Raw genomic sequence first — 26,578 nt, 5'->3', positions numbered from 1 at the left:
AGAGAGGTTTATTTTGGCTCACAGTTCTGTAGGCTGTAAGAGAGCTGTAGCTGCAGCATCTGCTCTGCATCCAATGATGCCTCAGGAAGCTCATGATCATGTAGAAGGCAGACTAGGATGTGTCCCTGCGTGTCACATGCTTAGATATAGAGGACGTGCCCACCTCTTTTTTAAACAACCAGATCCCACGTGAACCCATAGAGTGAGAACTCTTCGCGTTACTGTGAGAACAGGCCTGCCTCCAGTGTTGGAGGTCACGTTTCAATGTGAGATCTGGAGGCAACGAAACATCCAGACTCTGTTGTCCTTTAATTTTATTTTCGCTTCCCTTTTGCACATCATTGTGGTATTGTACACATAGCTGTGTATTTTGCTCCTTCCATCTCTCCAAGCATGGATGCCACCTCCTTACTGTCCCGGAGATCACTAAGCTGGTCCTTCCTGGAATTCGTATTCTTCATGAGACACACGAACCTGCTTGGTCTTGAACACCGTTTCACTTTGGAACTGAGTTTGGAAGTTGATGAGTGGGTGGATACCTTTATCGGCCATTATTTAATTTACTGATATTTATTATTAAGTTAGATATTTTTAAATCCCCTTGAATTCTGCCTATGGGGATTGTTTCTTCCCTTCCTCACCTCGTCTACCTACTTGGGATTTTTACTTTCTAGCAAGGTGTGGATGGAGATAAATGTCATCTAACTTGCTTAATAATACAGGGAACACAACTTGAAACAACAGGGAATGGTGTTTTACTCAACAAATTGGGAAATATTGTAAGGTTTGATTATCAGTGTTGGCCAGTGTGCGCAGAGACAGGCACTGCCAGCGCAGCTTGGTGCCGTGGTCGGATGCACAGATTGAGGCCAGCCTGAGACCGGCGCTGGCTCAGCACCGCAGCAGCGGCCTTGGCAGCACTCGGTCCTCCTCACGCCTGCCCCGTCTGCTAATCGGGGAGGGTTATGGTGCAGCACCCATCTCCACAGGGCTGCTGTGCAGAAACGGGTGTTAAGTGTATAACCACAGCAACGCACAGCCAGTGCTAGGTAGGTGTTTTTCTAGTAGCTGAGAAAATAATACTCATGTTCTGTCAGTTGGAATGCAAAATATGTTCTTCTGGGAGGGTATTTAGGTCTTAAAATTTTAAGTATATATGCTTTTAGATTCTTCCATTTTCTTTCTAGATATGTATATTACAGATACATTTCCAGCTATATAAAAATTGAATGAAAGAAAATATATGATCATATATTCATATTACTGAACACTGTGTAACAAACCGGCTGAATTCAGTGGTGCACATGCCTACACACGCACACGCATGCACCTGCCCACACAGATGCACCCACCCACACAGGCACATGGAAAGATCTGCAGATATGTTTGGTGAAGAGAGTGAGTTATAGAAGAAGATGCATCTTCATTCTGCTTTACTTTTAAAAATCAATATATTAGTATACATACAAATTTTATATGTAACTGCATATCTAGGAGTCTAAACCTTTACATATAAAAATCTCAATAGTGGTTATAAAAATCTCAATAGTGGTTATCTGTAGGGCATAGGACTGGAGCAGAAACAGGGACTTTCCCTTTTGACTGTGATGTTTGCCTTGTTCATACTAAGAATGTGCTCATGTTGGTCATACTGTTTGCTTCTAAGTTTTTGTAAAAAGACAGCAGTAGACTGATTCACTTCATGTCTTGGGATCGGAGGCAGGAGAAGGCCAGGGAGGGACAGGCACTCAGGTCAGCAGGGGCTGTGCTCTGGGTCTGAGTCCCGCTGAGCCCCACCACTCACCTGGGTAATGAAGTCAACCTTTCTGTGCCCAAGTTTTCTCATCGGAAATTGGGGAATAATAGTCATAGGCTTGTGGTGAATTTTAAGTGAGTCCCTATGCATGAAGGACTCAGAACCATTCTGGCACATGGACAGTGCCAGTGGAGCATTGGTTTACCATCTGGAGAGGGAGGCGTCAGCACCACCAGGTCAGAAGTTAAGGGGTGACCCCAGACACCACGTCTGTGGGGAGGTGGGGCTGTGAGGCTGCCTGTGTGCCGGGAGCTCCCACGTTTCTGTGCCTGCGTGTTGGGAGCTCCTGTGCTTCTGTGCCCACCTGTGTGCTGGGAGCTCCCACGCTTCTGTGCCCACCTGTGTGTCCACTTGTGTGTCGGGAGCTCCCGCGCTTCTGTGCCCGCCTGTGTGTCAGCAGCTCATGTGCTTCTGTGCCCACCTGTGTGTCGGGAGCCCCTGTGTCCACCTCAGTGTTGGGAGCCCCTGCGCTTCTGTGCCCGCCTCTGAGTCGGGAGCTTCTGTGCCCGGCTCTGAGTCAGGAGCCCCTGTGCTTCTGCACCTGCCTCTGAGTTGGGAGCCCCCACGCTTCTGTGCCCACCTGTGTGCCTGTGTCTTGCACATCTGCAAGGAAAATTACCCAGGGCCATGTGGTTTCTCTGACTAGCAAGGGAATATAAACATACAGTGGCAGGTTAAGTTAGTACAAGGTTAATGTCACTAATTTACATTGTAAGTGAACGTATTTAGCCTCCTGTAACTGTCGTTGTATAATTAAAAGTTTCCTATAGCAAACACAATTTGTAATTTTAAAGTATTTAGGTATCAAGTCTTATTTCTCATTAACTGTGTTTAAACATAGAAAAGAGGATCTTGGCCAGGTGCGGTGGCTCATGCCTATAATCCCAGCACATTGGGAGGCTGAGATGAACAGATCACTTGAGATCTGGAGTTCGAGGCCAGCCTGGCCTACATGATGAAACCCTGTCTCTACTATTGATAGCAAAAAAATTAACTGGCTGTGGTGGCACACACCTGTAGTCCCAGTTATTCGAGAGGCTGAGGCATGAGAATGGCTTGAACCTGGAGGCCGAGGTTGCAGTGAGCCAAGATCGTACCATTGCACTGCAGCCTAGATGACAGAGTGAAACTGTTTCTCAAAAAAAAAAATAAAAATAAAAAAAATAAGGAAAGGGGATTTTGTAACTGAGACAACAATACATACGTGATTGGGTCCTAATACAACTTTTTCCTCCTGGCCTGTCGTTCACAGATCATGGCAGGTCAGTGTTCTCAATCTTGGCTGCCCAGCACTTTGCTTTCATGTGGCTTTTTAAAACAATAAGTATACCTTAAATTTGTATTACTAAGACAATGTATTCGGGCTCTCATTACAAAGTACCACACACTGGGTGGTTTAAACAACAGACACTTGTCTCAGTTCTGGAGGCTGAAGTCAGAGACTGAGGTGTCGCAGGGCTGGGTGTCCAGAGGCGCTGAGGGAACCCGCCCGGGCCTGCCCCGACCTCTGGTGTTGCTCTGCTCAGTGATCCTTAATGGGTGCCTGTCACTCCCATCTCTACCTCCATTGTCACGTGACCTTCTCCCTGTGCCTGCGCCTCTCTCCTCTTCTTACAAGGACAGAATAATTTGATTTAGAGTCAGTTCTAACCCAGCATGACCTCATCTTGATCCTACAGATGGTCCTGGCTTAAGGTGGTTCGACTAGCAGTTTTTCACCTTTACAATGGGTTTATCAGGTCATAACCCCGTTGCAAGTCCAGGGACATCTGTCTCTGCAAAGGCCTTGCTTCCAAATAAGGTCACAGGTATGAGGGGTGATCTTTTGCGGGGACGTAGTTCAACCCACAACAGATGCTGAAGCTCACCGTTCCTGAATTCCACACTGAATCTTTGTAGAGAACTCTTGTAGGGAGAGGGAATGGTGGTGGAACCACTGAGAACGTGTTGAAGTTTTGATTTGTTTGGGGTTTCTGGGCAGTAAAAGGCCAGGATAATAATTTGAAGCTTGGTGATTTGAGCTCATCCTATCCAGGTGATTCCACATGGGTTTTCTTATTTGGGCAGACTTATCTTTTATATCTGGTTGGCTCTATCCTTTTTGACTCTTAGATCTAGACTAATGCTGTTTCCTGAGTCTTTTATGCTTTTTTCAACACATCAGTTACTCATTCAAATGAGATCTCTTTTTGCAAATTTTAACTTTTATCTTGCCCCATTTATGTCTTCAGTTTCATTATAAACCATAATATTTTAAAGTTAAACAGAAAACTTGTAGTCCAACTTCTAGGTCTGAAGTGCATTAAAGATTTGTATATGGAAAGTTACAGAAACAAATGTGATGTATACCTAAATTGTGGTGACTCCTTAGTTAACCATTGAAGAATTGTTAGTTTTCAGGGATATAATCCATGATTTTAGAGATATTTTAACTTACTTATTCACAAATTCAGTCAGCAGATATTTATTGTTAGATCTTTTCCAGGGCTGGGACGCAGCAGTGAACAAAACAAGTTCTGGCTGCTCTCGAGAGAGTTAGGGTCTGAGAGAGGAGGCTGCACAGGTAGTCAGGTGTATGCACTTGGTGGGGGGTGTTTTCTGAGGGGACGAGAAGACCCAAATTTAAGCCAAACTCTGGAGAGAGGGAAGGAGAAAGCTGTGCGGATGTCAGCTGGAGGAACATCTTGGGTAGCAGCAGGAGCGAGTTCGGGTGTCCAGCAGAGGAGGTCGGGGGGCCACAGAGTGGCGAGCGTGAGCGCAGTGGTCTTCTGAAAACGGGTTTATGTAGACCCTTCCTCTCCTGACCCACAATGCATTTTACAGCTTGCCTGCCACCCAAATAATCTTCCTTAGAACTTGGCAGCCAGAATGGCACAGCGTAAATCTTAATTTAGATTCTTATATATAAAATTGGGCATATGCCTAGACAGGCTGCATCTGAATTGAGGCTGGACCATCAGGATTTCCATCATTTCTGTTCAGTGGTTTTGTCTGCATTCTTGGAGGGGATGCACACCCATCCAGATGTTTGTGAAACTGGAAGCACAGACCGTGCAGTGAGCGGGAGCTGGGAGGAGAGAGAGAGCCAGTCTGTGCAGGGTTTGCGTAGAGGGGGCAGGAGAGGAGCCGCCTTCGTAGTTCTCGGGTGCTGTAGAGATTCCCCGGGAATGCAGAGCTGGAAGCAGAAGACTGGCCGCCAGTTGTCATAAACAGAACGAACACCCCTGATGTCCACGTGGCGGCCAGCTCTGTTCCCAGGGGTGCCCAGACTGCTGCATGTGTGCTGACTGTCTGTGGTTGTGATGGCTTATGTGCTCCCACATATCCAACTTGAAAACTGCTATACAGGCCCACAGATGACAGTAACCAGCCGCCAGGCCGGGGCGTCCTCTCCATGCACGGGCTGACCTACGGGGTCATTCGTGTGGACTCAGAAGAGAAGCTCTCGGTGCTCACCGTGCAGGATGTCGGCCTCGTGATGCCTGGAGGTGAGTGTGGGTCTCGAGCTGCACAGACTAACCTGTTGTTAGATGCTTTTCTAACATACGTCACCAGAACACGCGTTCCACATTCCTGTGTGTGTGAACTTTCGGGTGAGAGCCTCACTCCCAGTCTTCTGAAGTCCTTCTTGGGCTTCAGACGTTTGAGGCAGTGTTCGCTCTCTGGTAAAGGAAAACACCAGATGATCGAGAAGATGGTGAAGGGTACCTTTGCACACTGGGACCTCAGGCTCCCCTTCCCTGGAAGGCTTTGGGGCCAATGCAGGGTCTACACTGGTGCCTGGGCAGCTTCCCCTCTGCCCCAGAGGATGTACCTGTCCTTCACCCTAAGGCACCAGCCAGAGTGGGAACAGCCAAGCTCGGGTTCCCTGAAGGCAGACACTTGTGAAAACCGAGGAATATGTCTGTGTGACCATGAAGCTTGTTTTCAGCAGACAGCCCTTTTTCCAAGTTTCAGAAGCCTTTCCACAGATGTGTGAGGAAGCGCCTGGCTGCAGAGCCTACCATGCTTCCCAACCTGCCCCACAAGGAACACCCAGGCACCTCCCAGGAGCCACCTTACCATTCTCAGGCTTCACATACCTGGCTTTCATCTCATGAGACCACAGGCAGCATCAAGCCCCTGGCTGTCTGGCCCCCGAAAGCGAACCTGACTCTTTTCTCAGCTGGGGCCCCCCAAAGCCTTTGTCTCCTGCTGAGCTCCCCAGGCACGGGGTGTGGACTCAAGCCCAGCAGGGTAGCCAGGCCCGTTCAAGCAGTGCTGCCACCTTCAGCAGCAGGTGCAGGGCACCAGGTCAGGTGGGCCTCAGCAGGGACCCCTGCCCTGCGGAGTCTCACAGAGGCAGACCCCTCATGCCCTTCACGGTGAGCTGTGCTGGGGCCAGGCATTCCAGAAGCCATCTTGCCTTTCTGTTTGCCCTGTTAGGCATAAAAGAAATGAAGGCAGCCCTTGGCTTTCCTCCTCCTCACTAACCCCCCAATTCCCTGCAGACGCCCTCTGGCGTCCCCGCGGCTCTGCTTCTGCTTCTGGCCCTACAGCCTCTGTGTGCAGCCCACTGCCTGCTTCCCGGCAGTGGCCAGGCCCCCGGCTCCATTTCTTCCTTTAATACCTAGTTTTCAAATAAAGAGAGCTGCATGGTGAAATATTCAAAAGGTTCTGAAGAACACGATAAAAACGCAACTTTCTGACCATGAGAGCAACTGCGAGATTCCCAGGCTCCCTGTCGGATGCACCCGGGGCTGTGGAAACAGACGCATGCACCCCACATGTGTGTCTCTCACATAATGATGGAGTACTGCGAAGCGTGCAACTCACGTGTGTGTCTCTGCCCTGGGTTTGGGGGGTTTTCTGACAGAATGATAGAGTACTGTGTACATGTGCATGTTTTATATCTGAAAGTCCCTTTGTCAGCGCGTAGCGAGCTCCATGCTGTTCTCCAGGCAACACAGTGCTATGTTGTGGGAGCACAGAGTTTATTTGAGCCTCCCTTGATTGGGTGATTTTTCCTCTATTGCTGCTGCAGTGAGTGACCCCCTTGTGTCTAATGGAAACAGTTCTAGAAGTGGGAGTTCTGTTTGAAATAGAACTACTAATGTAGTTGTTACGATAATTGTCTTTCCTAAGGCTGTGAGGATTTACACCCTGCCAAGCGGTAAACAACAGCACTTCTTTTTCCACTCCCTTATCCGCTGTATTACCTGAATTTTATTTTTACCCATCTGGTGGGTGAAGAATGTTTCAGTGTAATTTTCATGTGAATTTTTCTTCCTGTGAGTAACTTTTCTTATGTTTTGAACACTGTTCTACTTCTTAGACACCTGTACTCCAGCCCATTGGGTGCCGGCCATTGAGGCTCTTTCTAAACAGCTCAGCTGTCACTCAGTACACACTCCACCCCTCTGAAATGTGAGACTCTTGGTTGCCAAATCAGATTTGTGGGTGGCTTGCAGGAGGGTACGTAGGATGCTGACATTGTACAAAGCATCAAAGTGCTCGTGGCACAGACCAGTGAGAATTTATCATCCTGGAACCATGTGCTGAAGCACTTAAACGATGTTCTCTGAAGGGCTTACCTTGCAGGGAGTATGAAATCAAAGATGAAGATTTCCATAAGATGTTAGAGGCTCGATTTGCAGAGTTCAGGCTGCACCCACGTTGCTGATGTGCATGTGGCTGGTGGCCCTGATGCTGGTTCTGAGGGTCCTCCCCATATCTAGATGGCAGATGAGGTTACACCCCTAAATAAAACTTGCACATTAACATTAGACAATTGAAAATAGGTATTGATGTTTCAACTGTGAAATTTGACATTTTGCTGCAACCTGAAAATCATGACTCTTTAGGGAAATGAGTGCCTGGCTGATGGCCATCCTTGCAGTTTTGTTCCAGCCCCATTTTTGTTCATATTCCCATCTTCCTCCTCCTCTTCGTTCTCCCCACCCCACCTCCTTTCACACTGTGTGTGCTTTTCTGTTTGCTTTTAGCCATAATGTGTTCGGTGAAGCCAGACGGGATTCCTCAGCTGTGTAGAACAGATGAGATCGGGGAGCTGTGTGTGTGTGCAGTTGCAACGGGCACGTCCTACTATGGCCTCTCTGGCATGACCAAGAACACCTTTGAGGTAGGTCGAGGAGAGTCCTGCCATGAGCACTGGCTGTGGCTCTGTCTCCATATAACCCTTGCCAAGTGTGCAGTGATAGACATGAAATGTAGGCTTGATTTTCAGCAAGACGTGTTTATATTAATTAAAATGATTGCACTTTACTGCTTTTTATCGTTTTTGATCAATTTGTTTTATCAGCATTGTTCTGACCTTATAACCAGTGTTTAAAAGAATAAGCATGATTTCTTTAAAAGGGTCCTTTTTGTTACTTTTCTCATTTTTACTATGAAAACTGAATTGTGAGGGAACGTGCATTTGTGTGTGTGAAGGGCCTCACCTGGGGAAGCCATCTGGAGCCTCTTGATGGCCCCTCAGCCTGGGTAGATGTGGCCAGGTATAAACCATCACCTGGGGAAGCCAACTGGAGCCCCTTGACGGCCCCTTGGCCTGAGCTAGACATGGCTAGGTATGAACCCTGACCTAGGGAAGCCAACTGGAGCCCCTTTACGGCCTCTCATCCTGGGCTAGATGCGGCCAGGTATGAACCTGTGAGAACTTGGGCAGACATGTATGTAACAATCTCAGTGGCACAAGCAAGTATGTATGTTGTGTACACAGATGTGTGTGTAATGTGTGTATATAGGGAGTGTGTATGTGGTGTACACAGATGCATGTATAATGTGCATGTGTGTATAATGTGCATGTGGGCATGTGCAGATACATGTGTAATGTGCATGTGTGGGTGTGTAGACAGATGTGTATGTAATGTGTGCATGTGGAGGGTGTGTGATGTGCACAGATGTGTGTAATGTGCTCATGTGGGGTGTGGTGTGCACAGATGTGTAATGTGCATGTGGGGGTGTGGTATACACGTGTGTGTAATGTGCACATGGGTCTGTGGTGTGCACAGATGTGTGTAATGTGCGCATGTAGGGTGTGCACACAGGTGTGTGTAATGTATGTGTGTGTTGTACACATGTGTAATGTGCATGTGTGGGATGTGCACAGATGTGTAATGTGTGTGGTATACACAGATGTGTAATTGCATGTGTGGGGTTTGCACAGGTGCATGGGTAATGTACATGTGGGGCGTGTACATAGATATGTGTGTAATGTGTGGGATACATAGATGTGTGTGTAATGTGTATGTGGGGTGTGTACACAGATGCGTGGGTAATGTGCATGTGTGGGATGTGGACAGATGTCTGTGTAATATGCATGTGTGGGGCGTGTTAGATGCGTGTGTAATGTACGTGTGGGGCGTGTGCACAGATGTGTGGGTAATGTGCATTTGTGGGGCTTGTGCACAGATGTGTGTAATGTGCATGGTGTGCACAGATGCATGTGTAATGTGCACGTGTAAGACGTGTGCAAAGATGCATGGGTAGTGTGTGGGGGGTGGTGTGGACAGATGCATGTGTAATGTGCATGTATGGGGTGTGCACAGATGTGTGTGTAATGTGAATGGTGTGCACGGATGCATGTGTAATGTGCATGTGTAGGACGTGTGCACAGATGCGTGGGTAGTGTGTGTGGGGTGGTGTGGACAGATGCGTGTGTAATGTGCATGTATGGGGTGTGCACAGATGTGTGTGTAATGTGCATGGTGTGCACAGATGCATGTGTAATGTGCATGTGTAAGACGTGTGCACAGATGCGTGGGTAGTGTGTGGGGGGTGGTATGGACAAATGCGTGTGTAATGTGCATGTATGGGGTGTGCACAGATGTGGGTGTGATGTGCATGTATGGTGCGTGTGTGATGTACACAGGTGTGTGTGTGTATGGGGAGTGCACTGTGTGTGTAAGGTGTCTGTATGGAAAGTGTGTTGTACAGACACGTGTGTAATGTGTGTGGGGACATGTATGCAGTTGCATGTGTAATGTGCGTGTATGGGGAGTGCACTGATGTTTGTATAACGTGCATGTATGGGGCATGTGTGGTGTGCACAGATTGTGATGTGTGGGGGGGCGTGTGCACAGATACACGTGTAATGTGGGGAGGAGTGTGTATGCAGATGTATAATGTGTATGGGGAGTGCGCTGATGTGTGTATGTGTGTGGGGCGTGTGGTGTGCACAGGTGAGTGTAATGTGCATGTGTGGAGCATGTGCACAGATGCATGTGTAATGTGCATGTATGAGGCATGTGTGGTTTTCACAGATGTGTAATGTGTGTGTGGCACGTGTGTGGTGGACAGATGCACAGGTAATGTACTTTTTTGGGGGGTGTGTGACGTAGACAGATGTGTGTGTAATGTGCGTGTGTGGGGTGTAAGTGGTGTAGACGTGTGTAATGTGTGTGGTGTAGACAGATGTGTGTGGGGGTCATGTGCACAGGTGTGTGTATGTGGTGTGGACAGATGTGTGTGTAATGTGCGTGTGTGGGGAGTGCACAGATGCCTGTGTAATGTGTGTGGGGACCATGTGCACAGATGCATGTGTAATGTGTGTGTGGGGAGTGTACACAGATGCATGTGTAATGTGCATATATGGGGCACGTGCACAGATGTCCTGTGTAATGTGCATATATGGGACATGTGCACAGATGTGTGTGTAATGTGCATGTGTGGGGGTGTGTGGTATAGACCGATGCATGTGTAATGTGCATGTGCACAAATGCGTGTGTTGTGCATGTGTATGGTGTGGACAGATGCGTGTGTAATGTGTGTGTGGTGAGTGCACAGATGTGTGCAACATGAGGGATGTGTGCACAGATGTGTGTGTAATGTGCATGTGTGGGACATGTGTACAGATACATGTGTGATGTGCGCATGTGGGCATGTGCACGAATACATGTGATGTGCATGTGGGGCGTGTGCACAGATGCATGTTGTGATGTGTGCGTGTGGGGCATGTGCATAGATTCATGTGTGAATTGTGCGTGGGGCATGTGCACAGATGCGTGTGTGATGTGCATGTGTGGGGCATGTGCATGGATGCATGTGTAATGTGCATATATGGGGCATATGCACAGATGTGTGTGTGATGTGCATATATGGGGTGTGTGCACAGATGTGCTGTGTAATGAGCAGAGACATTAATAAGGGGTCAGACGTGTGGGCCTGCATGCTTAGTGCTGCCACTCAGAACTTTTACCTTTTTACCAAGTAGGTCATGGCTTTAGAAGTAGCACAACATTTAAGCTGTATGTAAGAAAACATAAGTTGTTTGAGGGTACGTTTCCTAAACGTTTAGAACATTTTGTTGTTGTTAAGACAGGGTCTTGCTCCATCACTCAGGCCGGAGGGCCGTGGCACGATCACACCTCACTGCAGGTTCAAGCTCCTGGGCTCAAGCCATCTTCCTGCCTCAGCGCTGAGTAGCTGGGACTGTAGGCATGTGCCACCACACTTGAATAATTTTTAAAAATTTTCTTTTGTACATATGGGGTCTCATGCTGTTGCCCAGGCTGATCTAAAACTCCTGTCCTCAAGCAATCTTCCCATCTTAGCCTCCCAAAGTGTTGGGATTACAGGCACGAACCACTGTTACGAGCCTAAATGTTTAGAACTTTGGATGTGGCTGAACAGATGTTATAGTGCCTGTCCACGATGGCTTTCTTGAATGTGAATTCAGCTTTCTAAAATATCCCTTGAAACTGGAGCTAGATACAAATCTAAATAAAAACCACATCTCTTTTCTATGTGAGTTATCTGCAAGGGTGTAGGAAAAAAGGTTTAGAGCTTGAAGTCATTGATTTCCTTCCTTAATATTTTTCTTTTCAGCATACTTCGAACAAGGGAAAATAACATTTTATGAATGAACAGACATTACTTTAAGATTGACATGTGTTGTTTAAAATATACTTTGATTCTTCACTTATCTTTTACATTGCGGTTTTATAGTCAAAGTAATCAGTTAGCTGAATTGGCCTACTGTGAGACTGCCACCTGTTACCTGTTCAGGGTTCAGAGGTGGGAGGAGGCTCTAGCAGGCAAGTGGAGGTGCAGGGGTGCAGGAACAGCTGGGCTTCTGCCGAGGTGGGTGGGAAGTCCTTTTCTGCCTCAAAGGCTGATGGCCACCAGTGGTCACTGTGACCTCGGCCCCCGGGCAGGAGGCAGAGCTTAAGCCAAGCAAGTGCCATGTGCACAGGAGAAGCAGGGAGGACTGAAACCAGCTGACCACATGGATGATGGCCTGATGGATGCTCTTTCCCCAGGTATTTCCCATGACGAGCTCTGGGGCTCCGATCAGCGAATACCCATTCATAAGGACAGGCCTGCTGGGGTTTGTGGGTCCTGGGGGTCTTGTCTTCGTGGTGGGCAAGATGGACGGCCTCATGGTGGTCAGCGGGCGCAGGCACAACGCCGACGACATTGTGGCCACCGCCCTGGCCGTGGAGCCCATGAAGTTTGTCTACAGAGGAAGGTCAGTGGTGTTCTTCTGCTAATTAAGCATGTATTGCCTGTCGACCACACTTTTCATGTGGTTTTGGAGGGTTTAAAAGTTACACAGATTCCTTACATTTATTGTGTTTCGGTTTTCTCTTCCATATAATTGAAGCACCTGCACTCAGTGATCTCTGAGATTTAATCTATTTCTGAATGTCCAAGACTTTATAGAAATTTCCTGAGCTCATAAACATATTTCCATTTAACTTCTCCTCTAAGTATAATAGAAATATGCTTTTGAAAACTTATTTCTGATAAATAACAGAACAAATTAAAGATTCAGATATTCATTATGGAGAGGGTTGGAAAGACCCAAGGACGACGTCGAGTCACAGACTTACCTGAGAGCGCAGATGCTCGTCACCTCCAGACTCACATGAGAGTGCGTGGACACTCGTCACCTACAGACTTACCCGAGAGCACAGTTGCTCGTCACCCACAGACTCGCGTGAGAGTGCAGATGCCCGTCACCCACAGACTTACCTGAAAGCACAGTCACCTGTCACCCATAGACTTACCTGAGAGCGCAGTCGCTCGTCACCCACAGACTCTTGTGAGCGTGCAGATGCCCGTCACCCACAGACTTACCTGAGAGTGCAGATGCTCGTCACCTACGTACTCACATGGGAGTGCAGTTGCTCGTCACCCACAGACTTACCTGAGAGTACAGTTGCTCATCACCCACAGACTCGCGTGAGAGTGCGGATGCCCGTCACCCACAGACTCGCATGAGTGTGGATGCTTGTCACCCACAGACTTACCTGAGAGTACAGTCGCTCATCACCCACAGACTCGCGTGAGAGTGCGGATGCCCGTCACCCACAGACTCGTGTGAGAGTGCGGATGCCCGTCACCCACAGACTCGCGTGAGAGTGCGGATGCCCATCACCCACAGACTCGTGTGAATGCGGATGCTCGTCATCCACAGACTTACCTGAGAGCACAGTTGCTCATCACCCACAGACTCACGTGAGAGTGTGGACACCCATCACCCACAGACTCGCGTGATAGTGTGGACGCCCGTCACCCACAGACTCGCGTGAGAGCGCTGATGCCCGTCACCCACAGACTCGCGTGAGAGTGCAGACACCCATCACCCACAGACTCACGTGAGAGTGCGGATGCCCGTCACCCACAGACTTGCGTGAGTGCGGATGCTTGTCACCCACAGACTCACGTGAGAGTGCGGACGCCCGTCACCCACAGACTCGTGTGAGAGTGCGGATGCCCATCACCCACAGACTCGCATGAGAGTGTGGACACCCATCACCCACAGACTCACGTGAGAGTGCGGATGCCCGTCACCCACAGACTTGCGTGAGTGCGGATGCTTGTCACCCACAGACTCACGTGAGAGTGCAGACACCCGTCACCCACAGACTTACCTGAGAGCGCAGATGCTCGTCACCTACATACTCACATGGGAGTGCAGATGCTCGTCACCCACAGACTTACCTGAGAGTACAGTTGCTCATCACCCACACTCGCGTGAGAGTGCAGATGCCCGTCACCCACGGACTCACGTGAGAGTGCGGACGCCCATCACCCACAGACTTGCGTGAGAGTGCAGATGCCTGTCACCCACAGACTCGCATGAGTGCGGATGCCCGTCACCCACAGACTCGCGTGAGAGTGCGGATGCCCGTCACCCACAGACTTACCTGAGAGTACAGTTGCTCATCACCCACAAACTCACGTGAGAGTGCGGATGCCCGTCACCCAGACTTGCATGAGTGCGGATGCTTGTCACCCACAGACTTACCTGAGAGTACAGTTGCTCATCACCCACAGACTCGTGTGAGAGTGCGGACACCCATCACCCACAGACTCGTGTGAGAGTGCGGATGCCCGTCACCCACAGACTCGCATGAGTGCGGATGCTTGTCACCCACAGACTTACCTGAGAGTACAGTCGCTCATCACCCACAGACTCGCGTGAGAGTGCGGATGCCCGTCACCCACAGACTCGCGTGAGAGTGCGGATGCCCATCACCCACAGACTCGCGTGAATGCGGATGCTCGTCATCCACAGACTTACCTGAGAGCACAGTTGCTCATCACCCACAGACTCACGTGAGAGTGCAGACACCCGTCACCCACAGACTTACCTGAGAGCACAGATGCTTGTCACCTACATACTCACATGGGAGTGCGGATGCTCGTCACCCACAGACTTACCTGAGAGTACAGTTGCTCATCACCCACAGACTCACGTGAGAATGTGGACACCCATCACCCACAGACTCGCGTGAGAGTGTGAATGCCCATCACCCACAGACTCGCGTGAGAGTGCGGACACCCATCACCCACAGACTCACGTGACAGTGTGGACGCCCATCACCCACAGACTCACGTGAGAGTGCGGACGCCCGTCACCCACAGACTCGCGTGAGAGTGCGGATGCCCGTCACCCACAGACTTGCGTGAGTGCGGATGCTTGTCACCCACAGACTCACGTGAGAGTGCAGACACCCGTCACCCACAGACTTACCTGAGAGCGCAGATGCTCGTCACCTACATACTCACATGGGAGTGCAGATGCTTGTCACCCACAGACTTACCTGAGAGTACAGTTGCTCATCACCCACACTCGCGTGAGAGTGCAGATGCCCGTCACCCACGGACTCACGTGACAGTGCGGACGCCCATCACCCACAGACTCGCGTGAGAGTGCGGATGCTTGTCACTTCCCCGCTCTCCCACAGTTTTCTTCCCTGCCTTGCTAAGTGCACAGGGGAGGCTCTGTGATGAAACAAGTTGCCCTGGTTCTGGAGTTTTCGCCAATCTGGAGGAAGTCATAAAGTATTTTAGAGCCTTATTTCAGTTTGGAAGCTGACGGGAGTGGGAAGTAGACTTGCCGCCTTTTAATTATCTTTAAAGCTACAACCTCTTTGTAAAAAAGAGTTTACTATAGTTGACTGTGCTATGCTGATTGTGTAAGGCACATACACTTAGCAGAAAATCACTAGTTCCAAAACAGGAAATTTCTACTGATTTGGAGACCATTAACTCCACAGGCGCAAACTCGAGATGTGAAGGGTGTCGCTGTCTAAATTTCAGCAGGTCTGATCATCGCACGCTCACTCTCCGTACTGAGAGGTGTAACCTTGTCAGCAGGGCCCACGGGTGCTGTGCACGGCCTCCATGGGGATCAGGATGACTTCGGCTCCGAGGCATCCCTGGGCACCTCCCACAGCTCTTCCTGTAATGATGAATGTGGGGAAATTTGGAAGCACAGCTGCCGTTTTGGAATTATAGTTGGTGCTGTGGCCTCCTGAGATGTGTCACTCACTAGTGACGGTTATGGAGCCCCTGATTGTAGAGGGAAGGCTGAGTGGGTGTCCCTGGCGCATGCTCACCATGCTCCTTTGTTCCCGCAGGATAGCCGTGTTCTCCGTGACTGTGCTGCACGACGAGAGGATCGTGATAGTGGCTGAGCAGAGGCCCGACTCCACAGAGGAGGACAGCTTCCAGTGGATGAGCCGCGTGCTGCAGGTCACCCTCCACGCTGGTCCTCTCTTGTCTTGTTTCTGGCCTCCCTACTTCATTCAGATCATGACCTGACCAGCTGTGGCCTTGCCCATGGGGTGATCCTTTTCCCTTCCCTTCATTTGATCAGGAGTTACATCAAGTGTCCAGAAACTAGCTGAGCAGATTGAGGGTGTAGGGACCAGGAGTTTGCACAACTGGTTCCTACCGGTCACCTTGGGGAGGTCAAAGTAAGCTTTCCATTTGATTTTGAGAACATGTTATCTTGTCTCCAGAGTTCCTTTTTGACTGTATGTGGTCTTCCCCAAGCCCTGGGTAAAATTATTTAGTTTTGGTGAGTTTAGTAAGAAAACCCTTTCTCTTTCCTTGGCGTTTTTACACTGGGAACAGTGCTTATACTGGACAGACTTCTATGTATTGTGGATCATATTTTGCATAATATAAATATATACTGAGTGTTTCTGTTTATGCTTCCTATTATAATATGATTTCTTCTTTCCTAACTTTCTAGGCAATTGACAGTATACATCAGGTTGGAGTTTATTGCCTGGCCTTGGTACCAGCAAACACCCTCCCCAAAACCCCGCTTGGTGGCATCCATTTGTCAGAAACAAAACAGCTTTTTCTGGAGGGCTCTCTGCACCCCTGCAACGTCCTAATGTGTCCCCACACCTGCGTCACAAACCTGCCTAAGCCTCGACAGAAGCAGCCAGGTATGTGCAGCACGTGGGCGGTTTTGTGAGGTGCAGGAGTTCTGCGGGAGTTCACCCAGAGCTGCCTGCAGGAAGCTCATGCTTGCGGGAATGAAGCGGTTACCCCAAGAATAGAACAGGGAGAGCACTTGGATTCTGGTTTCCTGCCTGTAAATGTCGTGCTTCTGTCCTCTCTAGAATCAGGGCTGTTTTGTGTGGTCATCAGCGCGGAACTTACTGGCTTTGTTGTTCTCTCGCGGCGAAAGCTCACTCCCCCGAAGGACTTGCCGTGGTGCTCTCCTTTCTAGGCATATCGGGTTCACATTTAGTGTTGCTCTTTCATTTCTGACCTACTTATTTTTATTTTTTTTCTTATGTTGGAGATTTCCTTAAATATTCTTCCTCCATTTCTTTTTTGTTCACACCCTTGTTCTCGGGGTCTCTGGTTTTTACGATTGCGACAGTGAATGTGGAGTTGCAGGTGACAGTGTCCTTTTCGCTAAATTCTGTGGGTGCATGGCCTTCTGTTAGGAGCCACTGAAATCACAGGGCATCGTCCTTAGAGGGTGCCTCGGGAGGGGCGGGGAGCACCTCCTCGGTCTGAGGGCCCCAGGAGGGGTGGGAAGCGCCTCCTCCATCTGCTGTCTGTAAACGACCTCGTGAAGGATGCAGATGCAGTTGCTCTCCCTAGGCTGTTTGTTTCTATAGTGTATTGTAAACTCTGAAGTGATCTGATTCTCTCTCCCCACTGTCTGATTCATTATCAGACACTCTTGACCCAGTGACCCCAGTGACCCCAGTGACCCCAGTGACCTTTGCTCCCAGATGGGAAGCCTGGCAGTTCAGTAGCTGGTGGAGACAGGGTTCAGACAGGTGTTTATGGTAGGGAGAATCCTGTGCAAATGCAAAGCTGTAATGAGTCCATAGCTGCAGGGCTTGGCACACCTGAGCCAAATGTCAAGAAGCCCAGCGACTGGGAAAAGCCAGGCAAGAGAGAGCGGCCGACAGCCTCATGCTGAGGTCAGGAAACCCAGGCAGGAGACAGAGCCAGCAGCCTCGTGTGAGGTGAGGAAATCCCAGGGAGAGACAGAGCCAGCAGCCTCAAGCGAGGCTGGGAAAACCTAGGCGGGAGACAGACCTGGTGGAAATCCTAGGCGGGAGACAGAGCCAGCAGCCTCGCATGAGGTCAGGAGACAGAGCCAACAGCCTCCAGCGAGGTCAGGAAAACCCAGGTGGGAGACAGCCAGCAGCTTCGAGCGAAGTCAGGAAAACCTGAGCGGGCGACAGAGCTGGTGAGGAAATCCCAGGCGGGAGACACAGCCAGCAGCCTCGCCGTGAGGTCAGGAGCTGAGTTCCTTTGGGTTACCCATAGACTTGTCTGTCTCTGCCAAGGGCCTGCTACAAAGCCCTTCCACCAAGGGGCAGGAGTTGGGGCTGCACAGAGGACATCCCTTGGGGCCTCAGCTTCCGAACCACACAGAGGGAATTGGGCTGGATGACTTTTAAGGCCCCTTTGGAATAAACATTTAAAATAACACTGACAAGTAAGTGGCAAGGTTATTGGAAGCCAAAGCGAACAGTCCTTGAGGCCATTTTTGGGTGAGGTGTTCTGAGATGCTGGAAACCGAGAAGGACTGTTGACAACCAAATTGCCTTTCTTGCTGGATGAATTCATATTTACTCCGTTAATGGCACTGTGTACCCTGAGATGATCTTATTTGAGCACAAAAGTATTAAAAGACCTTGAACTCATCAGCTGAGCTAGCAAAAATATTAGTTACAAACCTAGGTGCAATTCCACAGTTTTAAACGCCCCTGGGAATATTGTCCCAGCATGGGTGGTGGGGGTCGTTGAGGAATGGCCAGAGCCCCTGCTCCTGGGAAGGGCTGGCCTCGCCTCCCACTTGGTATTCTGTGTGTCTTGCTGCTGTTTTGGAGATAAAACTCCTGCCCTGTGCCCTGAGTGAATTTGCCACACATCATGTGGTAGGAATTTGATAACACCAGCGTTGCAGCTGCTGACTTGCAGATGGGTGAATCCATAAATGGGTGCAGAAGAGAGCAGAGACTGAGTGTCAAATGTACATGTTTTGGGATATCTCTCAACTCTATATTAATGGGCGAGAGAGTGATACACCCAGGGAGCATTTCGGACACGCCCACCTCTCTTCAACAGAGGAGACCATCCCCTGCTGCTAAGAACAGGCTTTGAGAGTGAGGTGCAGCTGGAAGGCCTCTGCCTCCCAGGAGCAGTCAGGAAAACTGAGTCCCTGAGTCTGTGTGAGGAGGCATTCAAGGTCCCAAACTCCGGTCCAGAGGGTGCACGTGGAGATAAGGGAAGACGTGACAGAGGAGCACGAAATAAGGCTCTGCCAAAGCCTGATCCCTCCTCAAAAGCTCGCTTTCTCTACCCCAGTCTGAATTCTTAACGACACTGGGGGAAGCCTTGGAACCCGTTTAGGCCAGTTTCCAAGTTGGCTTCTTAGAAAAGCCATCTCATCTTGCCCAGCATCAGTCACCAAGGAGAAGGCTAAGAGCTTCATCATCCAGGTGTAGTGGCTCACGCCTGTGGTCCCAGCAATGCAAGAGGCTGGGGCGGGAGAATAACTGGAGCCCAGGACTTCGAGACCAGCACGGGCAACATAGTGAGACTGTCTCAAAAAAATTTTTGTTAAAGATGCTTCATTCAGAAGATGCTTCTATCTGGTAAAGATAGAAGATGCATGGCAGGTGAATGAGGGTGCTCCCAGGTGTTGGAAATCGTGTGGGAGCCATTGTTCCCACCACAGGTCAGCTCCCTTCCTTCCAGCATGCAGCACCTGACCAAATTCTTTTGCTAAATGTGAAAAGGCTATTCCTCTTCTGTAAGAATTAACAGTCTGTTCACAACTACGACGTGAAAATTCAAAAATGATTTACTGAGTGTAGAAGGCATCTTACTATGAGCCTCCTACAAGTCACCTAGAACCCAAGCACCGGCAGGCAGAAGCCCAGACATCTGCTCACAGACTGTTCTCTGGATTTCACTCCTGCTGAAGTGTCCTCCCTTCTCCTGCATAGCTGTGATAAGTGGAATCATTTACGGCACCTGAATTTGAAAAGGATGACTGTGCGTCTGTAGAGACCTGGTGGCCCTGCTCTCCCTGGGGGCTGGCCAGAGGACGTCAGGCCTTGACCGCCTGGTCCTGGTGCCGCCATGTCCGTGAAGGGACTCGATGGCGGTTGTCACAGTGATGGGCCCATCCTAAGTCTTGTTCTATGCCACCTCCCCATCAACTGCATCTAGACACGTGTGTGTTTTTGACATGGCAATGAGCAGTCTGATTAGCCATAGCTCTTCATGCATGGTAACTAATGCAGCATGTGGCCTGGTTCATAAACCTGGTACTTGACCATTATCGGGAGTTTAAGAATTTGACTTAACAGTAGCCTTCAAACCAAGGATTAGGCACAAATTGATAATGTCATCGTTATTTTACGTGCAATTCTTTCGGTATATATTCTTTAACTCCCCCTCCCCCCTCCCCCCTACCCCATTCCCCTTCTCCCTTCCTCTCTCCCTGCCTTAGTAGGTCTCTACCAAGGTGGGAGGTCAAAGTCTTAAGGAATTTCTCTCTTGTTTCCTAATGGGTGTGCCTCTGTTTCTTTCCAGAAATCGGCCCCGCCTCTGTGATGGTGGGGAACCTGGTCTCTGGGAAGAGAATTGCCCAGGCTAGTGGCAGAGACCTGGGTCAGATAGAAGACAACGACCAGGCCCGGAAGGTAGGAGCCCGGGTCCCCACGGTGACCATCCCCGACTTTCCTGCTCTGGCGGTTAGACCTCCACTGCCATCTCGCCTTTATTCTACCTGTCCTCTCCTGCAAGAGACCATATAATTTCATAAGAAAAACATCTTTATTAGGAGATACAAAGTTTCAGAAAATTTCACGTCGATGCAGAAATTGGTGAGGGGTGTCCAATCCCACGACCTGCAGGACTGAGGCAAATGTCTGGCCGTGCTTGTCCTGCACTGTGTTCCCCTAACTACTCATTTCTAATTTCCCACCAGCCCAGATCCAAAGCTCACTCTGCCCCACAGCAGCTTGCAGCAAGCCTTCTGTCCTGGGCTCTTTGGACTCTACGAAGCAGTTCAAAACCCAGGCCTCCTGACAGTGGCATTAGAGGCTGTGGGAGAACCTCCTGAGGCCCTGACTTTGCACAGGGTGTTGTGTGTGTCTACAAGTCCCCATTAGAACTGTTCAGCCTTGAGAATGCTCCAGAGGTCCTGTTTCCCGCAGCCAAAAGGTGTCCCCTTCTGTATGGCCCATTAGGAAATGGGGCAAAATCCACCCTGTGAAACTTTGCCAACTTGGTAACCTCCAGTAATATGTTAATCAGAACCCCTTGATCACTGTGCCAACCCTATTTATGAAAGGGATGAAGCCTTATCTGTGGGCTTTTGCTGTACCCGAATGTGAAACAAGGCCCCTTTTACCGTGAACCAGATCGGTAGGGAACATGTAGTTTGTGTAATTTGCAATGTGGCTTAACGCCATTAGGGTATTGCTGTTCTAAAAAACCTAAATTTGTTAGAGCTCACTTTTTAAAACCGGATAGATCTGATTCTGTCGTTGTAGCCATCGAAATCCATGTCGCATCTCCTGGAAGCCCCAGGAGAAGGGATTTCTGTGCAGGCTGGTCCTGCCTATGAGGGAAATGGTTCCCATCCTTGGGCAGACTTTCAGTAAACCTCTCAAACCTTGATACAGCATCAGTCCTTTGCTTTGTGACTCTTAAGTCGGGTGCTGTGAATCTAAGACCCTGCAGGAACAAAGCTGGAGACTTGCTTGTCCTGCCATTGTATGCGTTCGAGATTTTCCCAGCATGCGTGTCCTCGACTCCCTGCAGAGAAGCACGTGGTTCTAAGACCCAAAGCCACTCAGACAACTTCTGTGGGTTTAATATCGGGGTTGCCTCACCTCACACCGCATAGCCTGAGCCTCACCTGTGCTCTGTTCCAGTTCCTGTTCCTCTCGGAGGTCTTGCAGTGGAGAGCGCAGACCACCCCGGACCACGTCCTCTACACGCTGCTCAACTGTCGGGTGAGGCCCGGAGCTCGCGTTCCCTGGCTGCTCACCTCGAAGGGGCCAGCCTGGTTCCCGGGAGCGCTTCTGCTTCTTTATTTCTGACTCAATCCTTTCACTTCAGTCTTATGTTAATTCTTCTTATTTTTTGCTATTTTGACTAATGAGACTTTTTTACCTAGGGATTGCTTTTAAACATAACAATTTGTGCAGTTATTTACACCTGTTTGTGAATACAGATATTTTAGCACCCTATTTACAATGTTTCTTGATGATATCTACAAGAGAGAAATTGCAAGTCTGAGATATTTGCATTTTTATTTTGATTACTAAACTACTTTTTTTTTTTTTTTTATTTTGCGACAGTCTCTCTCTCTCTTGCCCAGGCTGGAGTGCAGTGGCAGTCTGCTCACTGCAGCCTCCACTTCCCTGGTTTAAGCAATTCTCATGCCTTAGCGTTTGAATAGCTGGGACTACAGGTGCCCACCACCATGTCTGGCTAATTTTTATATTCTTAGTAGAGACGGGGTTTCACCACGTTGGCCAGGCTGGTGTTGAACTCGTGGCCTTGAGTGATCCACCTGCCTTGGCCTCCCAAAGTGCTGGGATTACACCCATGAGCCACCACACCCGGCCCTAAACTACTTTTTTATACATCAGAAGTTATGTTTATTGCAGACTCAAGAATGAAAATTATTTCCACTTTGTAATTAAAGTTTCTGTTTACACTTGACATGAGAAAACCAAGCTGATCAAATATTGTTCTATTGTAGTACTTAAGAGTAAGGCCTTAAATAAGCTAATACTATTAACAACAAAAATGCAAAAATCTTAATATGCTTCTAACTTTTTTTTTTTGCCATGGAAACGAAGCTTGAAAAATAGATGAGAAATATAAGTCTTCTTGACAAGTATAGTCTCTTGCAGCTCTTCAAAAAGTCATAGCTGTTGAGAATTACTAAATATCAAAATCTTAGTGCATTAGGCCCCCCTGCCATTTGAAGCAGTGGATTGAAGATGAAAGAAAGTGCCAGCAACATCGTGAAATTATTCTCCAACTCTCTGGTTTGAGTTTGTTATACCATTCTTTGCATGTGATTTAGTCACAGGAATAACCTCTCTTCCTCCTCCTCTGCCAGAGATGCACTTCTCGTCTTGACATTGCCGCGTGTGTTGAGTTGATCCCAGTAGCTGGTCCTTCACTGTGTCTGCTCGAGACCATTTCCCAGGAAGAGCCGGTAAAAACAGCAAGGCCTGTTTCTGTTACCTCTCTGGCCCTAGTTCGCTGGCACTGTGATGGAACCTTTGCCCTGCGCTGACAGATCAGGCACGGGGGCTGGAGCTCTTGAGGACCCAGAGTTGCTGTGGGTCCCTGTATCTGAAATGCCACCTTCCACTTTTCGTCTCTTTCTCCATTGGACCCTTCCTCGGCCTGTGAATATGGATGAGGCCCCTTTGTTAACCCAGTCGATGGTCAGGTTCGCCGTCCTCGGGCGCTGTCTTGATTTCCTGCCCGTCTCCTCTCCTCTCCTCTGACTTTGTTCTCTCCAAGCAGTGTTCCTCCTGTAAACTACTTGTGACTTTTCCTCTTTCCCTTTGGTCTTGGCAGTGCTGTAGAGACTTCCATTGTCACCTCCAAAGTGGCGACGTAAATCTGTGGCGCCAACTCCAGCCTCCCTCCGGCACCCCAGATCCTTCGGAAGGTGCTTTCTCCTTCCCTTAATTTCCTCACAGAGGTGGCCATCCCTTTGCATGCCGCAAGCTGCCAGGGGCGGATTCAGCTCTGAGTCTCCTTGAAGCCCTGCCCCGACCTTGCCTGACATGTTGCACCCATGTGTGTGGGTTACATGAGCGTCTGTGTTCAATAATCTAGAGGTATTGATGGGCAGCTCAGGAAGCAGCAGACCCCCATATGTGCGAAGATTCGGAAATGATTTAGGCGTGTTCGTAGGCAGCGTGTGCCATCAGGAGGCAAATAGAGCTGTTCCAGCTGTGCCTGATTTGGAGAGGATCCCTCAGATTGTTTGCTGGGTGGTGCCATGGTGCTGGGCTTGGCATCTGGTCTGTCTGGCCCTGATCCCCTGTGGTGGTCATTTGCATAGCTGGATGCTGGATCTTCTGGGAAAAGGTATTTCCTAGAAATGATTCAGGTTCTCTGAAAAGGGCTTTATTAGGAACAACTGCAAATCAGATGGGGGCCAGACGTAGGCATCAAAGCCATGAGTAATTTACTATTGGACTGTGTGAGGAAGGCATGACCTGAGGATACCTTTTCCTTGGAGGTGTGACTTGCTGTTTCCGAGGCTCGCTGCACATAGAGACAGGCACACTTGAGCCATTTCTTTCCTGCAAGCATCAGATCAGGCATCTGTGTCCATCTCCCTCTCTGCTGCCTTGTATGCACACCGAGATGCTCGGCCTGGACCAAGGCAGCAGCATCGTTTCCACGATGTTCGTAGTGTAATCCCCACCTAAATCAGCTTCCCTGTTCAGCACTGTCCAACGGAAACATACAGAATCACACATTTTCTAAAAGCAAGATTTTAAAAAGCAAAAAGAAACAGGTGAAATTCATTCCAATAAGGAACCACTCAGCATATCCTAAGCATCCCTGTTCAGCATGTACACCAGTCACTCATCTGGGGCGTGGCCATTCAGCCGCTGCTTCCATCAAGGAGGCATGTTTCTGTTGATTATGAATTTGGCCACTCTTTGCTGGCAGTGTAGTCACAAGCTCATTTAAAGTGGTGGAGGCCGGGTGCCATGGCTCATACCTACAGTCCCAGCACTTTGTAAGGCAGGTGGATCACTTGAGGTGAGGAGTTCGAGACCAGCCTGACCAACATGGCAGAAAGCCTTGTTGTCTTTGCCCATCTCTGCCACCTTCTGCTCTTGGGCTCTTCTACTTTAAATCAGTTTCTGTTTTCTTATTTTTTAGACGTCCCCTAAGGGGGAAAATAATTAAGGAAAATGTGTGGGATGAGAAGGTTGAATTCAGAGAAATGTAAGCTAATGCTCTCCTGCATGGAGGAAACCAACCACAGTTGGCGGGACAGGTCTGAAGACCCATGGGGCAATTACCTGGGCAGCCTCCCCGCAGTCCTTGCTCCTCGGCCGTCTTCTGGATGTTTTGGTAGAGGTCAGGGTCTAGCGCTCACATCTTGATGCTTCCTGAGAAGTTCTCTTCCACTCACACCGTGTCCCGCCCGCGTGTTTCCGACATGGGCCCTTTGAGCAGGGAGGCTGACATGCTTTTCCCAGCATCGCTGCTGAATAGCCCCCGAAACTGTTCATCTATGCAGCGTCCTCCTCGTTCCACAAAGTCAGCTCCCCACCAGCCCCTCGGGGCCTCTCTCCCGGTGCCTAAGCGCTGAATCGCGGTGTCCAGTCCCCGGCAGCCTTCTCGGGCTTGCGGTGCTTTCTGTCCCCACACTCTCACGTTATTCTTTGTAGCTGTGACTTACACGAGAATTCCTGAGCCTGGTTGTTCTGTCACTTTTTGGCTCTGGAGTCTTCCTGGTCCCATGGACTTCAGTCCACTTGCCCACTGCTTGAGGGATGATCCTCACCCTGTTAGCAGCTGTGAGACAGAATCCAATCACAAAGAAGTGGTTTTTAAATGACTGTAGACAGCAGTCTCTCCACATCTGAGAATGCTGCACATGAACTTAAATTGTAAAATGTGTCCTCAGGAAAAGCTTGTTTTGGTTAGTTGCATGCTTATAATTTGCAGTTTATTCATATTTTTCTTCTTGGCTTAAATAGTGATGCCAAGGTGGGAAGATCACTTGAGGCCAGGAGTTTGAGACCAGCCTGGGCAACATAGGGAGACCCTATATCTGCGAGATATATATATATTTTTTTTAAAAGAATGAGCCAGGCATAATGGTGGCATCTGTCGTCCCAGCTGCTCAGGATGCTGAGGCAGGAGAATCGCTTGAGCCCAGCAGGTCCAGGCTGCAGTGAACGGTGATCATGCCACTGCACTTCAGCCTGGGAGACAGAGACCCTGTCTCAAAAAAATAAATAAATAAATAGTGAATCCTACACTCTTAGGATGTTTCTTAGTACGTATCTTGCAGCCCATCTTCCTTTACAACTCTTTTGTAAGGCATTTTGAGCACAAATATGTTTTCTATTTGTTTCTACAGTAAAGTCTACATGAAATCGCGTTTGACAGTTCTTTTCATTCCTTTAGGGTATTTTTAACTATTTGTTTTACTTTTGTTTTTTGCTTTCTGACTTCCTTGATTTTTGATGTGGTCTTTCTAAATGAACGTTTTTAATCGGTCTTCATTACCAACTTCTGGGCCCTGCAGGCGCAATGGTAATTCTCACTGCCCATGACAGTAACACAAGTCCCAGAATTACTAGGGTTTTTTTTTGTTCCACTGTTTTTTAATTCATCTAATCATTTTTTAAAATGTTTGTTGCCACCCCAAATATATGTAGATGCTTTTTGGTCTGTACTTCTTACGTAGTTGGAAGAAAATGGAGTTGACCTCTAATAGATATGTGGTTTTAGGGGAAGCTGAAAACATTCTAAAATTGACTCTCCATGTTGGTTGCACAGGTCTGTGCATGTTCTAAAACCCAGTGACGTACGCTTTGTGTCAGTGAGTTGTATGACGCGTGCGCGCTCTCCACAAACATCTCGACTGAAGGAATCTTACGCGCTTGTCCCTGTGATTGGCCCGCAGGGTGCGATCGCGAACTCGCTGACCTGCGTGCAGCTGCACAAGCGTGCTGAGAAGATTGCCGTGATGCTGATGGAGCGGGGCCACCTGCAGGACGGGGACCATGTGGCCTTGGTCTACCCCCCAGGTACAGGCAGGGTGGGCTTCCCTGAGAGACGTCGACCGCTGCAGTGCATGGAGCTCCCTTACACACCCACTGGTGCCTGAGAGGGCAGTGTGATGGCCAGGAGTCTGTGCTGTATCCAGCTGGATGCTTACTGGCCCATTGTGTCTCGCTATGACCACTTACGGGCACCAGCTACATGTGCTACTGTCAGAGGCTTCAG

The 26,578-nt window shown here is 49.1% G+C and overlaps 1 protein-coding gene across 5 annotated transcripts in view; it reads left to right on the top strand.

Moving 5' to 3' along the window:
- The window catches only part of DIP2C (disco interacting protein 2 homolog C), a 391,979-nt gene that overhangs the window by 295,819 nt on the left and 69,582 nt on the right, over positions 1-26,578 (top strand). For all 5 annotated transcript variants that reach the window (XM_064371797.1, XM_064371795.1, XM_064371793.1 and 2 more), the window contains 8 exons: positions 5,165-5,304; positions 7,801-7,937; positions 12,079-12,287; positions 15,691-15,805; positions 16,311-16,512; positions 20,144-20,253; positions 21,493-21,573; positions 26,256-26,379. In XM_064371797.1, coding sequence (XP_064227867.1) covers positions 5,165-5,304; positions 7,801-7,937; positions 12,079-12,287; positions 15,691-15,805; positions 16,311-16,512; positions 20,144-20,253; positions 21,493-21,573; positions 26,256-26,379 — 1,118 coding nt within the window. The remainder of the gene's footprint in view (positions 1-5,164; positions 5,305-7,800; positions 7,938-12,078; positions 12,288-15,690; positions 15,806-16,310; positions 16,513-20,143; positions 20,254-21,492; positions 21,574-26,255; positions 26,380-26,578) is intronic.

Source organism: Aotus nancymaae, unplaced genomic scaffold (genome assembly GCF_030222135.1).
Source record: "Aotus nancymaae isolate 86718 unplaced genomic scaffold, 86718_ANA_hifiasm-v0.15.2.pri h1tg000173l, whole genome shotgun sequence".
NCBI classification, from domain to species: Eukaryota; Metazoa; Chordata; class Mammalia; order Primates; family Aotidae; genus Aotus; species Aotus nancymaae.
Note: the sequence above shows the minus strand (reverse complement) of the source record. Positions and strands in the feature narration are given on the sequence as shown.